We start from the raw sequence: 16,302 nt of genomic DNA on the forward strand, positions 1-16,302 counted from the left end.
TCTTGACAAACCACAGTCCTGGGAGAATGTGCTTTGGAAAGAAACAAAAAAGCTTTATGGTAAATCACACCAATCCTATGTTTATTGAAAAAAAAAAAAAAGATCTAGTGCAAAGCAGCGGTGCGCACAGCTCCAAATCTTAGGTAGAGTGTCAGGTGCAGGGTTGTGATGAAGATGGAACAAACAAAACAAAACACCAGCACTCACTGATCCATCTTCTTATGTTTTTTAATTGTGGACAGAAACGACAGAAACGACAGACACGCATTTCAGCCTGAAGCAATCATCAGCGTAAAAAAACAAAAGAAATCTATAGACAAATAGGTGAGATTCAAAAGCCAATCAGCGACAAGAATACATAATTATATAATAGGATCCATCTGTAAAAGGACAACCCCAATGTAGCCTCTTAAAATGAAAGAGGAGTGACCTCAGTAATCAATGGAAATAATAACCAAACGTGATTAGAAATAGTTTGGATAAAGACTAACAGAAATATTCTATTAGTCCCTAAACCTCCCTCTAAGAGGGACTAAAAAATTGTGATGGCTGATACATTTTCTCCATTATCCAAAGAGATCAAAAAGTGTGTTATTGAACACTGGCACGTTTTACATCTAGTGATCCTTTAATAGGTCATTCTTTTAAAGATTTGCCAATTTTTGCTAATAAGCAGGCTAGGAATTTAAGGGACACCTTAGTGAGGGCTGATTGTTATGTGCCTCCTCCACATTATTTATCTAACCCAGCAGCAACCAATGTTTAAACTGTGCCCAGTGTAATGCTATGATTAGAGGTGATGTTTTTTTACATCCCCACAAACGCAATAAGTTCAACATTAAGAGTAGGATCTCCTGCAGAACCAAATATGTTGCATATCTCTTGAAATGCCCTTGTGGGTTAACATATATAGTTAAAACTAAATGGGGGTTAAAAACTAGGATTTCTGAACATAAAAGTAGTTTAAGGAAAAAAGATGAAAAATCCCTGGTGGCTAGACACTTCCATTCAGCTGGCCATGATGTCTCTCTTAAATTTTTAGGGACAGAAATGGTACATCCTTTTAAAAGAGGGGGGTGATAAGGACATATTTCTGTTACAGAGAGAAGCATTGGATCACACATTACAAACTGAAAGCCCAAAAGGTTCAAACAAAGAACTGCTTTTGGGCTGTTGTTTTATGATCAACTTTTCATAATCTTTTGGGGTCCTTTTTACATTATGATTCCCTATTAAGATTTATATTTAGTATAAAGTGGTCGACAAGGTTGGATTATTTTCCTTTAACATGCTACTTATTCTTACCAGATCTTAGATATATTTTGTCCCAACATTTTTCTATATATATATTTTTTCTACATTTTTCTATATTTTTCTGTTTACTCTTATAAGCATTTAAACTATTTAACAGGGTCATATAGCTCTTTATTAAAATAAATTTGACATGCTAATTGCCTTTTTTATATTTGGATTCTTAACATGTATTATATGGTTATGGCTTTTTCTTGATGTTTTTTCTATGATATTTATCTATGCTCTTTTGTTAAGTACAATTTACTTGGTCCTACAAGGTCACGTAGTCCTTAATCTTTTTTTCCTTTTTTTATGTGTCCCCAGTACAGACAGAGGTGTTCAGTCATATATATTTATTGCCCTTTGGCTCATGACACTGATTATAGTTTCCACTGATTACTAAGGTCACACCTCTTACATTTTAAGAAAGAGGGGTTAGGGTTGTCCTTTCAGAGAAAGATCCTATTATATAATTATGTATTCTCGCATCATTTCTTTTGTTTTTTTTTTACATTGATGATTGCCTCAGGCTGAAACGCGTTTGTTTCTGTCATTTCTGTTGACAAAAAAACATAAGAAATTAGAAGAAAAAATGAAGCCTTCAAAGACAAGAACACCATGCCTACCGTGAAACATGGAGGAGGCTCAGTGATGTTTTGGGGTTGCTTTGTTGCCTCAGGCACTGGGTGCCTTAAATCTGTGCAGGGCACAATGTAATCAGAAGACTATCAAGGCATTTTGGACCGAAATATACAGCCCAGTGTCAGAAAGCTGTGTCTTAGTCGCATGTCATACGTCTTCCAGCAGGATAATGACCCCAAACTTACATCAAAAAGCACCCAAGAGTGGATGAGAAGAAAACGTTGGACCATTCTGAAGTGGCCTGCTATGAATCCCATTGAACATCTGTGGAAAGAGCTGAAACTTGCAGTTGGGAGACAGCACCCATCAAACCTGAGAGAACTGGAGCAGTTTGCTCGAAAAGAGTGGGCCGAACTACCGGTGGAGAAGTGTAGAAACCTTATTCAGAGTTACAGAAGCTTCCAAAGGCTGTGCTACAAAATATTAAGTTAAGGGTACCAATATTTTTGGCCATGCCATTTTCATTTGTTTTATTGTACTAAATAATACATTAAGTTGTAAATCAAAAGCAAAGTTTCAGATGTATTCAATGTGAAATAAAGAATGATAGATGCCATACACTTCTGTCAGTTTCAACTTAATACAGGGAAAATTTAGTTTTTTTAAAGAAAGGTGGAAGAGTACCAATACTTTTGGCCATGTCTGTACTGAATACTACTACTCAATAGTCAGTCCTAGCTGTGGTTAGCTGAGTACTAGAAGAGGAAGGTAGCCCATAATTTACATCAATCTATCTCAAGTATTGTGATGCCACCAAAAAATACATGACCTTTAGTCTATTCTGTATTCTTTGATTTTGAAGTTAAGAGGGAGCTCAGCACATACCAGCAGGAAGTGGACTGTATCTCCTTTGCAAAAAGCCAGGATTGGGTTAACTGTCTTCTGGACAGGAACAAACTGCCAGGCCAGCTGTGGAACACTGGATGGATCAGACTGGTGAAAGAAAACATTGCAACACATCAGTAATTAACATCTTACAGTAATGTACTCAATGCTCATAATTGTGTGAACATAATGCTGAATTGTTTCCATGTGACAACACTGTGATGATCACGCAGTAGACATCACAGCCTTTATCAGCCATCATATTTTTGGGCAGAAAACGTAAATCTCTGTTCTGCCAACCTAAGGAGAACTGCTGCTAACATGTAAATATATACATATACATATATATATATATATATATATATATATATATATATATATATATATATATATATATATATATATATACACACACAACAACAAACAGTACAAAGCAAAAAACACACCATACAAAATATAAAGCTACACACAACAGCACATCACATACACCCACAATGTCAATTAAAAATTAATAATGTAAACTTGTCAAATTAAAAGCAAGTGTACCTGTGCTAATGGGAAGACCATAGATGAAGTTTAGATTCAGTGGTCACAGAGCTGATTGGTCTTTAATAGATTTTTTTATTTGGCCTTGAATGTATTGATTGAACTACAGTTCTTCAAGTCATCAGGTAGGACATTCCACTGAGTTGCGGCTTTCACAGAGAAAGCTGATTGCCCAAATGCAGTGCGATGAAATGGTATGGTACAATCTTGTATAGAGGATATTCTGGAGGATCTAATAGAACTTACTGAGTGAGTGTACACAAAGTCACATAGTGGAGGAGGAGCCAAACCATTTAAAATTTTATAAACTATGCACTAATGAGAATAATCTAAAATTCTCAAAACTCAGTAAATTGTATTTCTCCAGTACCCTACAGTGATGGAAATGCATTGGCTTGTTGTCCAGAGTTTTTAGAGTTTGTTTGTGTAAGGACTCAAGAGGTTTTATGGCTGTTTCTCCAGCCTGCCCCCACCATGTGATGCAATAAGACATATGGGAAAGAATCATAGCATGCATATATAGGCTGCGTCCAAAGAGAGACAGTTTTAATATGTCTAAAATTTGCTAAGTTGTACTTTATGGTTTTAACCTTTTTTTAACATGTCTCTTAAAATTCAAATTTGGATCCAGTGTCACACCAAGACATTTAAAATCAGTAACTATGTCAAATTTTTCACCTTTGATGAAAATATCAGCGTTAGGAGGTTGTACCCTAGTTTTAGAGAAAAACATAACTTTTGTCTTGTTTACATTTAGACTAAGACATGATTGATCAAGCCAATGTGTGATCCTTTCCAATGCAATTGTTTGCTTAGCAGCAGTTTACACTGCTGTTTTTGCATGTGTGTACACAACGGTGTCATCTGCATACATTTGTGGTTCTACATCATGACACTGTTGAGGGAGATCATTAATATATAGGCTAAATAACAGGGGACCTAACACTGACCCATGTGGGATACCCATTGTGCACTTCATGTTACTGGACAGTGCATCACAAACTTTAAAACATTGTATCTTATTATATAAATATGAAAACATCCATGCCAGTGCTCTAGATGAGAAGTTAAATTTAGAGAGTTTCGATATTAAAACATCATGATTGATTGTGCCGAATGCTTTACGCAGATCTAAAAATACAGCACCAACTATACCTCCTTTGTAAAGTCTTGATTTAATTTGCTCTATTAAGTGCAAGGTAGCAGTTTTGGTGGAATGATTTGCTCTCAAGACAAATTGCATACAATGTAGACCAAAATTGCTTTAATAAGAAATGTTGTCAGTTGTTTATGACAACTTTCTCTGAAACCCTTGAGAGCACTGGCAGTATACTTACTGGTCTGTAGTTACTGGCTTCAAGGCAGTCTCTAGATTTAAAAATAGGCGTGACAATGGCACATTTCCAGTCATCAGGAAAGGAGCTGTGTTTAAATTACAAGTTAATTAACTGAGAAATAGGGGGAGTTAAAATATCTTTGTGTGATTTGACAAACTGGAAAGCATCTCTACTTTTGGAGCTTTTTAAGGAGCAGGGGTCTCATTTATAAAACAGTGCGTAGGATCCATACTAAAAGTGTGTGTGCGCACAAAAGCCGAAAATGGTGTGCGCCAAAAAATAATCAGATTTATAAAATCTTGCGTACGCACCAGTGCACATGAATTTATCTTTATAAATTACAGGCCACCTGGAAATGTGCGCACAAGGATCAGCCTCATATCCTGCTCTCCACACACCCACATTCAACCATAAATGGGCAATACAAAAGCATTCATGAATACTGATGTACATGTGTCTCATTCGCTGCACCAATCACTCTCTCTGTCTTTAGACACCTGGCCAATCAGTGTTTAGAGTCACCGTATCGGACCCTCTCTCCACACTTGCATTCAGCAGCAGCAGAGGAAGGACCGCAGCAGGCATGAATGGACTTTTACCGTTTTATTTCCTCGTTTTCGAATGTCTTGAAGTTATGTGGAATTTACAGAATCCTGCCACCTGCCACCATTCATTTTAGCAGCTGCTGCACTGCTCCACACTCTTTGTGTTCCGGGTGAGACAGCGCTGATGAAATGTTGGGCAGACTTTAAGATCTGAGTTGGTTTATATCTTTTCAAATTGAAAGATGCTTATGGAATAGTTACGGCTCATTACAAGCCTAAGTACAGATAACACTGCTGGTTTGAATGCTTATGATGTGGATCTATAATTAATGTTTGCTATTAAGTGAAATTAAATGTGTGAGAGGATTATTACACAATCTGGCTTAAATTCACCACCTCACCATCTGCATCGTCAATTTCCTCTGTCTCTTAAAGGTTTGTACACATGGGTAAGAGTTTATGTACAGGTGTGCACATTATACCGTCAAGTTTGATTTTATAAATCGCAACTTTTGCGTGGGAAGTGGCATACTCTTCTTTCAGGCCCCGTTTTGTGCGTACACAACCGTTATAAATGAGAGCCCTGATGATTTTGTTTACTTGTAACTCATTAGTCTCTACCAGCTCAGAAAACTGGCCTGCAGCATCTATAGGAACAATATCTAGTTTCATGGAGGCAAACAACGACAATTCCTTAACACCACTGCAGCTGATCCACTTTGTCGGACAAGGAAGCTGTACACAGAACACTGACTTTAGAGAGGGCTCTGCCTTATTACCTGGTTGTGAAAAGAACTTAGAACCAGTGCAGCACCTGGACTATGATGCGCACACACTAGAGTTATCTTGTAGTACATCTTCGAAAAAGGCAGCACTTGGGTGCATTTTTTAAAATTTATTTAAAGTTTCAATATGTAAGAATTGGTCACCTTATCCAAACAAATAGGGGGCAGCATTTCATTCCGCCACCCCACCACCATTATCACACACTGAATATAGTGTAAAGTTTACTGTTAACAGTGAATCTGTGTTATAGTGTTGTCAAGATATCAAAATGCTACAGAGATATTAGAGCCAGCAGTAAATGACCAAAGATCTGCACATATGAGAAAGCAGTTGTACCAAAGAGATAATTTACAACATAACTCTAAGTAACAACTAAATAGTTACACACATGCCCCTAGGGTAGGTGTAAATCATAAAATGTCAAAGAACTCACTACTGGTAAAACAGCAGTTTTTCTGTCACACAACATAATTTTTCATTATCTGTATTGAATCCCATTTTACAACAGTAATCCAAGTAGAGACCAATTTATTGATAAGATATTTCTTTATCAATGCAGCTTACTACAATGTACTACGATGCTCAATGTCTCATGTCAGCTTAGCCATAGCTGGTGCAAGGCACTGCACTTCGTTGGATCAGCTGATATGCCCAGCTGATGTCTCCCCAGCCAGCTCTGCAGCAGCAGCCGGCTGCTCCAGCAACTTTTTTTAAGAGCAGACTGGACACTACAGTCACTCACTACCGCCCTGAAGTACAAAGTGGTATTATGAGACAGTACAGGCCGGATAGGGCTGGGACTTGCTAGTTAGCATGCTAAGTTCAGTAGATAGATAGATTACAACTTTATTTATTATTTTAATTGAAATAACCTCTATGTCTTATTGAGCAAATTTTCAGTAGCTTCTATGTTATGTCACCCAATGATTCAAAACGTATTCTAAAATGTGTATTCACGTAGCCCATAAGGGGCACACCTCTTTATATTGGATATTAGTAGTTTGTCTATTTATTAACACTATTATTTTCAGAAATACTGTGTTTTTCTCAATAGCTTCCATGTTATGTTAGCCAGTGGTTCAAAATCTATTCTAAAATGTGTTATCACATGACCCACAGGAACACCCATTCATATTGGATATTAGTATTTTGTCAATTTATTAACAATATTCTTCCATAAATATTATTTGTTTTCAATAGCTTCCATGTTTTATCACCCATCTATTCTAAAATGTGTAATCATATGTCCCACAGAGGGCACACTACATATATTTGGAAGGTCCCAAATATATATAGTGTGCCCTCTTTCTTCCAAGAAAAACACCTTTCCACTTCCATGGTGGAAAAATAGGATTTTCTCATCAATATAACTCAAAATGATCAAAAACGGGGGTTTTGGGAAGTGTTTCAGAAAAGTCCATTTCCAATTTCCATTTTCTTCATATTTCTCCTGTTTTCCATCTCTGCTGTAAAAACAGTGTTTTTGGAGCTTCTCACGGGAAAAATGCCTATCTACTTCCATACTGCTACATTTCCCTTCTAAAAGTTTTTCACAATAAAAGCCTTCTGTTAGTTTGTCAGTGGTAAGCTTTTAATATGAAGCAGCAGGAAATATGTTTTCATCAGCAGTAACTTAACATGGCTCAAATACTGCTGAAAGTAATCAGGAAATGCAAAAAAAAGCAGATATCAGAAAGTACAAACAGACACAGGAGAGATCCTAAACTTCAGACCACAGAGATTCAGTTAAAAGCTACAAAAATACTGAGAGCTGATCACAGAGAGACTTTTAAAAACAGCTTTCTCTCTGGTCTGTACAGACATGAGATGAGTCTGCACAACACAGCCTGTTCACAAATTGTTCATGGCTAACCAACAGCTACAACATAGGTTAAGTCGACTGCATAGCTAACATTAGTTCACTGTAATGTTAGTCATGGTAATGGGGACACTTCACCCCTTATGAGTGGGATGGGATGTTTTACCAATAAAGATAAAATAACTCATATGAGTGGGACATTTGGATACTTGCTAAGGGAATAGGATAATTTTGTACATTTAATGATAGCTATACACAACAGAATAAGCACCTTGGATACATTTTGATTTTGGCAATCTAAATTTATATGGCTATTATTCATATTTATGATATAGAAACGGATGCTATTTACTGAATATTGCAATTATAGTGCAATGTTTATTCTTAATCAATCTTTCAGTTGACAGTTGAACCATTTGTACTTTGACAATGATTCTCAAATCTTTTCATGTCTTTCAAGGACACCCAAATTAATATTTAAAAGGGGACGTATTATGCTTTTCCTTATTTTCAGACATATATATAATGCCACAATGTCGGATGTTCATGTTAAAAGTGGCCGACGTGTCAAATAACGAGGTAAATATATACAGCAGTAATCTCTGAGCAAAAAGCAGCAGCTTTAGACTGCTCTGAACGCTCGGTTTTCAACAGTTTTTTCTACTTTTGGCCCGAGCTGACGTCAATTTATGACAGATTTCTTCATATGGACATCTGCTACATGCATAACGCGCGAGTTCGCTGCTCCGCTCTGGGAGTAGTAACGCCAAGCCACCACACCATTACACAGCACAGCAAAGTAAAATCAGTAGTTTACCTGAGGTGTGCTGGTTGTCTGCAGCTTTACATAAAATATTTCACTGTGGCTGTTTCTGCTTGTACTCTTCCTCCCTGTGTTATTTCTAACTGATCTGCTGAACAAATACCTCCATAATCTTTGTTCCCTTGAAACTAAACTTTGTGCATATAAAAAAGTCAAAACAAGTGCTGTGGCGGAAAAGCAGTTCATATAAAAAGTAAATCAAAGCAAACTATTTATATGCACATAATTTCCATGTTGTGACTTTATATAATCCACTAAAGCATCATATCATCATTTTTGGAATTTCATTGGCAATTTAAAGCGCCAGTCATGGGCAGAATCTGTTCCTATTGGCTTGGTCTTTACACCAAAGAAAAGGGGCAGGCACCTTCTTTCAGCGCTGACTTGTTGGCTATTGTAGGCTGTGGGCAGGACATGGAAGCTCCTATTGGGTCAAGTGAGGTGTCAATTGAAACGTCAGAGTGCAGTCGCCATTTTGATACCAAGATGTGGCTAATGTTTACATGCTGGTGCAAGTTATGATGGAAAATACGTGGGAAGATAAGGACATCTGCTGGCAAATTTGTAATGATGCAGCAGCCGTTCATGGATATTTACTGATGTAATAATATGTTTTGGATTAAATATTTTAGTGGATTGGATCGACTGGACCTTTGCCAATGTAACACGACCGTTTTTGTTGGGATTGTATCAGTCAGTGAAGTCATGAGGCTTCATATGTGAGTTGCCTGAATTTTGTAATTGTTTGTTTATTGGCCAGTTGTCTGACAGAGGCATTGACTGTACCTGTTGTGATTGTATCATGAAATGGTTTGCATCAATCGAATCACAAGAATCTTACCTTTCCAAAGATGTGTCGCATGAGTACCCGCTTAAAGACAGGAGTTGTGTACATAGCATAGTTGTGTAATTAACAGTACAGAACCTTAAGGGGTTAAAGAAAACATTTTAATCTAATGTTCAAAGAACATTTTAAGGATGTTTATAATTTCAAATAATGTTCCTATAAGGTTAAATGTTAACTAAGACATAATGTTTTGGGGACGTTGTTGACGTAGAAGATTATATAATGTTCTTTTATAAAACATTCCCGCAAGGTTACATAATAACAAAGGAAGAACATTCTTAATGCAAAATTCAGAAAATGTTTTGAGGATGTTATTGAGGCCTGCGATGACGGAACGTCTTTTATAAAACGTTCCTGCAATGTGATACCTTAAAGTCACAACATTTTGCCTGCAACATTCTAAGGATGTTTTGGGGAAGTTGTTGAGGTAACAGATTATAGAACGTCCTTTTATAAAATATTCCTACAATATTACATGATAACAAAGGAAGAACGTAAAACATAGATTCTTAGATATATACAAACATGCAAATATCAATCAAATATCAAATCAGTTCACATCAGACGTGTATCCTCATCATCAGTCCAAAAGTTCAGGTGTGTGTCCTCATCTTACATACTGTATAGGGGTGATTTTGTGCACGGTGTCTTTGAGACTTGACGAAGATCTCTTTTGGCATCAAAATATTGTTTGCACAATGAAAGTGTGCAGGTTTTTTCATGGTTTCTTGATTACTTTGTCTCAGCGCAGCACCTCACTTATGGGATGCATGTGTGCTTATCTTCACCCACTAGGTTACTTTTATAAAACATTCCCACAATGTTACATGATAATGAAGAAACAGTATACAGAAGACTGAACAGTCTCTCCAATTGAGACTAGACAGCTCAACAATGTGGTAAACATGTGTAATTGAGTTTACAAGTGAATCAAAGTACTGAAGTAATAATAAGTAAGTAATAAGTAATAATTTGTTCAGCTGTGTGACCACTGAGTCTAAACTCCATCTATGGTCTTGATTTAAATTTGACAAGTTCTAACTGACATTGTGGGTGTATGTGATGTGCTGTGTGTAGTTTTGTATGTTGTATGGTGTGTTCTGTGTGTTTTTGGTTTTTTTTGCTTTGTACTGTTTGTTGTTGTGCTGTTGTATGTTTTTTGTTGGGGACTACAGATGCAAACTAGCTTCAAGCTAACTCTGGTGCAGTGCATCTTTTATGTTTCAAACTGCACACTGTCCCAGTCAATAAATCAATTTAATAATTCCAGGGGATTTAGTAGACTCATTTTTAGATTTAATCTTTTTTGCTCCCTTGAGCCCTAGCGGTTCCCTAGTAAGTATTGTGCACAATATTAGAATGAGTGCACTAGAGATGTGTGCAGGAAGTAATGCGGCAACCCCACTAGGCAGTGCGTCCAGCAGCTCTTTACGCACATTCCAAGTGGTTGGTTTATGTTAGGTGTTAGGTGCAAACTGGTGACTATAAGCCCACCAGCTGGCCCACATTCATAGAACACAACTTTTTTCTTAGGACTATAGCATTGAGTTAACCCAAATGATAAAAATAAATAAATAAATAAATAAAAATTCTTGTTTGGTTGAATTTACAACACACGCAAGCACACACACACACAAACGAGCACCTGACATCCATGAACGTTGTTTTTTGGGCTAAATCTGGTGGGCCCATCGTGGCCTTCATTTAGCCCAAAAATAGTTGTTGAAAATTGGGCTGTAATCTGTCTGATTTGGTCCAAATTTAGCCAAAGATGGACGTCTGTTTCGGACCACATATAGCCCTAATTCAGCCAGGAAAATAATATCACATTGCTGCAAGTGGGGACTTATATCTCAATGAAAACATGTGTTGTGTTGTTTACACTACATCCAAATTAGTCTTTCTTTTTTGAACATTTCTGAACATAATCTCTGCTGTTAAAAAAATTATATTTATTATATTTGTATGAATATAAATATGTTTCAAATATATAACTTGTGACGTTACTCTGTTTAATATAAAATTTAATATACATTTATCAAATTTATCTTCAGTCTATGGTTAACTGTGATAATGCTAATTTTCACTACCGAAAAACAGGCTTAAAACCATTATACACCATGTACGTACCGGAAAAACTGAAAATCTGACTGCTTAGAGGGTCTTTTAGTACAACCAAATGCTGAACAAGACTTTTTTTAGGCAACCAAAATGTTACAATTAACTTTCATAAACTGAAAATACACTGTGAAATGGCAACAGCTATGCCTATACTCTGTGAATCTGGGGTTACACCATGGTTATGTTACCTAACCAACAATGTTGCTGTGGTAGCAACTTGTCAATCACAATGTAGCCACGCCCTAAAGCATACCCTTCTTTATCGTCAAGCTTAACTAACATGGGACCATAATTTACAAAATAAACATTGTGTTGTATTGAAGAAGACTTGAAACTAGTGATTGAGACCATTAACGCATTAGGAAAGTGTTTATTAAGGTAATAAATCAAGTGAGAAGTAGGGTCATTTTCCCATCAACTTCTGTACCATCAGACTTCTTTTTGGAACCAGTGGAGTTGCCCCCTGATGGCCATTAGAGAGGGAATGCAGGTTTAAGGCACTTCTGCACTGGCTTCACTTTTCAGACCTGGAACTACTCGCTTGGTGATGACAGAGCATCTGAGAGGCGTAATAAGTTAAAGAGGTGCAACAGGATTATCTTATCTGCATATCCACCTTGACTTTTTAAGTATAAAACTGGAATTTGGATGAAAAAGCAGCATACTGAAAAATATCACTTGGATCATTCTGAACATGTATTTAGATCTATGAACTTATTTATATTAAGAAATCCTCCTGATTTACAAGTTCTTTCTCCAAATGAGACTAAAAGCATGTGTTTGTTTCTGTTTGTCTCACAGTGCTCATGTAGTATAGTATTGTTTGATGAAAGTTTGAAGTTAAAATTGATTGTCTGAAACAGCTTAGAATTTTGAATTTCTCCCCCGAGAAGGACATGTCATTCATTGCCTCATGGTGTCCCTCGTGGAGTTTGTATGCATGACACAAAACTAATTGTGCGGGCAAAGGCACTTTACCAAAGAACAGCACAACATTACAAATTGGAGGTCCTTGCAGTTCAGTATACAGTACCTACTGACAACTATCTCAGTTTTCATGTGGCCTTGCACATTCTGTTGAGTTTAAGCTTAATGCTTTTGTGCTCAATGTAGTCCTGCAACATAATACTTGGTGACATTACAAGGTTGTGCTACAGGATCAGCATATTAGCACTTCAGTTCTCAGTTTTTAAGTATAAAACTGTAGTACTGGATGAAACAATAGATATTGAAAAGAAAATTGGATTATATGCGTCCATATTGGCTTATTTTTTGTCAAATATTTTTTATAATTTTTGGCAAATATTTTGTACATTGTATTTATACATTGTTATCTTATGTAGGGTTATATTCCTTTCGAAATAGTGAGGATATTCACACCTTTTGAAATACACCTTGTTTCTATGGATATTTGATGCCTCTTTAGCTTAATTGAGACAGAACTCACCTGTCACACAAATGATTGGTGGTTCAATTCCACCTTGGTAAGGTTTGCAAATCAGATGCTGGTCAAATTTTTAAATATGCATATAATATAAATATAATTATTAATTTTTCTATTGGTGTCAACTATATATTTAACAGTAATATTTAAAATGACTTAATTTTGTGTGGTCTCACACACTATCTTATACCCTTAATAATGTAAATGTTAATAATTAAATGTTAATTTCAGAGCATAAAAGGCATTCTTCAAAATGCCAAATGCTAGCTAAAAGAACTTCTTTGCCTGACTCCTCTCACTCTCCCATGTCTCACTGTCTTCATGGAGTGCATTGTTCTCAGTAAACAAATGGATAGTAGTCCAGACTACATGCCAGATGCTATGTGAATTCTGGACATGCAGTGGTATAATGGTAGTTTCTGCTTTCTTACTATCTCACTGTCACCTGTTTGCTAGAGCAATACAATGGTAAATGGATTCATTTAAATATAGCTTTTATCTAACTGCCTTCTCAATTGCCTTTCCTTGGTGAAGCTGCTGGTCCAAATTGCATCTGGGTGCTTGGACCCCGTTATATTTGTCTGCAAGTCTAGTTCTATTCTTCATTACTTCAGGAGTGTTGGGGGATTGTTCAGGTCACTAGATCTAATGACAGAGGGTGTCATATGCTGTAAGGATTCTGAAGCCCGCTGAGGCAAATTTGTGATTTTGGAATATACAAACAAAACTGACTGACTTGATCAAGCTGTTACCAAAGCTGAGCTGACATTGCATTTGGATACATGATACTGTTTTAGACATGTAAAATAAGTGGCAAGAGTGTGGAAACTGGCCCAATTCATTAACTGATTCTTGTCAAAACAATGAATTAGCCTGTGTTGTTTATGTATTGGAGGGCATTGCTTTGCACTAGATGGTAAAATCACTGCAGGGCCTCCATTATCCTCCTCAGACCTCAGCTGGAAGTAATATATTTATAAATTTCCTGGCCAAATCACAATGGAAAGAACTGAGCATACATATGGAAACTGAATTTCTATTCACTTTTTGATACTTTTTTCTACCTTTAAAAATGCTCATCAGTTTATCTAGGTAAACCCTTCCTTAGTGTGAATTTCAGAAATCACTCTAAACTCTGCACAGAATGAAGTGATAACACAGTTATACCTGGTATGGGATCAATGAACACAGGCCAACATGCATTCATTAACAACAAAATGAACAAGCAGAAACGAACAAAACCGAAATGCAGACCTTGCTGTAGGGAAAAGTCATCCAGACTTTCAGGGAGGGCTTCAGTCCAATGACCAGAATCTGGTGAAGGAAATAAAAACAAACTTTACACAAAACTGAATGAAGAAGCAGAGGATGGAGGGTGCACTGTGAATAGAGCTGCGTGTGTTTGTATACCTTAGTGAGAGAGGCCATAGCCAGCAGAGAGTAGTGTGTGACTGGATGGTCTCTGATGTCTGGAGGAGTACGCAAAGGTTCAATACAGCAGACTTCCCCTTTAGAACCACTGAAGAGACATCGAGAGTCACAGGACCGCATCCCCATCACCCTCCTGAAGATGAAACAAGAACAGAAAGAGAATAAGGAGAGGACAAGTAAGGAAAAAAAGCTGCGCACCAGGATAACACCTCATTCTCATGGTCAGATTGGCTTTTACCATGGTACTGTAGTTGTTGCTTAGAGAGATAGAATTTATCAACAACACTGGCATGGCAGAGCAGAGCGAGATAATTAACATATTAGTCTGACTAAACATTTAGTGCCAACTTTCAGAACTTAAAAAAATTTTTCAAATGTGTTTAGGACAGGGAGATAATTTGAAGTGAATAGACTTTCAGTGGAACTGTAAGAAATTGTGAAACAGCCATATTGTGTCAGTTTTACAAAATTCAGTTGTCCAAATTCAAGGTTAACTTCACAATTGTTCATGTTTGAAAATAATACCCACATATCCATATGTACATTGAAACAGTTTTTGTTTGTTTCCTGTAATCATGTCTATAGTTCATATTGGCCATTAAAAGATCACTTCATAATGGGTTTCTAAAGGAAGAGATGGAGGACAAATCCACAGTCCTTGCCTTGTACAAAAATGCGTTCTAAAGTTCAGCTTAATATGAGGCTTCAGCAGTCTGTTAGACAAATCAAGTGTCTTGTAAATTTACAATCTTTTTAAAACAATTTCCTCATTGTGAGTTTCCTTGCTGAGCTGCCATGGAGAGACAGTAACACATGGAGGGAATTTCATACAAGTAAGAATAAACTAAGAATAAGGAGGATACGCAAGATGTCTGAGGCCTCATATTGACTTCAGATAAACTTTGGAATGTAGTTTTAGAAATGATTATGGCAAGAAAAACCTGTTTCGATGTACACATGGGCACCTGAAAATTGTTTCAAGACAGACTTGACAGACTTTTAAAGCACTATAATGATACTAAACTGTCATAGCATCGAAGTTGCATAATTCACAAAACAAAAGAAGGACACTATACTGTAAGAGGTAGGTAAGAAACAAAATACAATGAAGCTATTAAGACCAAAATAAAAATGAATATAAATAAGAAACACTAACAAACAAACTAAAATCCAACAATACAGACACTAAATTAAAACTAGGACCATAAATATATACAACACAAGAAGTGGATAATAATTTTCATTATATATTTTTTTTATATATAAACAACCATCCCATACACACACACGCATTAAATAATCATAAGTTTGAGAAATCAAGGCTCTATTTTAGGTCCTCTTTTATTTCTTTTCATATACTGTGTATCAGTGGGGGCCAAAAGTCTGAGAGCACTTGTCAAGATACTTATGATAATTACAAATGATAATAGATTAGCAATTTGAGAGAAAAGTTGAATCTTTGAAAAATATTCATGAATTTCCTGCATCTTGGAATTTGGTATGTCCCCCTTCTGCTTTAATGACATCATGCAATGGGCCTGACATGGACTTCACAAATTTGTGCAAAACCTGATAATCTATGTTCCCTGCATCCCTGCAATCCCTGCATAATTTGACAATGTTCCAAAGCACTTCTTGTGATGTCACAGAATGCTTGGCTTTCTCAGTCTTCAAGTTACCCCATAAATGTTCAATGGGGTTGAGGTCAGGTGACAGTGGAGGAAAGTCCATAACAGTCAGACACCTTGGTCTTCTTTGGTAGTAGTTCTTGCAAAGCTTTGAAGTGTGTTTGGGTCATTATCCTGCAGCAGTATGAATCCTTCTCCACAAAGATTCAAACCAG

General features: G+C 36.6%; 1 protein-coding gene across 2 annotated transcripts in view; it reads right to left on the reverse strand.

Moving 5' to 3' along the window:
• Positions 1 to 16,302, reverse strand: part of vps8 (VPS8 subunit of CORVET complex) — a 187,086-nt gene that overhangs the window by 142,796 nt on the left and 27,988 nt on the right. For both annotated transcript variants that reach the window (XM_044373367.1, XM_044373366.1), the window contains exons 10-12: positions 14,439 to 14,592; positions 14,283 to 14,342; positions 2,761 to 2,868 (exon numbers count right to left, since the gene is read on the reverse strand). In XM_044373367.1, coding sequence (XP_044229302.1) covers positions 2,761 to 2,868; positions 14,283 to 14,342; positions 14,439 to 14,592 — 322 coding nt within the window. The remainder of the gene's footprint in view (positions 1 to 2,760; positions 2,869 to 14,282; positions 14,343 to 14,438; positions 14,593 to 16,302) is intronic.

Source organism: Thunnus albacares, chromosome 14, assembly GCF_914725855.1.
Source record: "Thunnus albacares chromosome 14, fThuAlb1.1, whole genome shotgun sequence".
NCBI lineage: Eukaryota > Metazoa > Chordata > Actinopteri > Scombriformes > Scombridae > Thunnus > Thunnus albacares.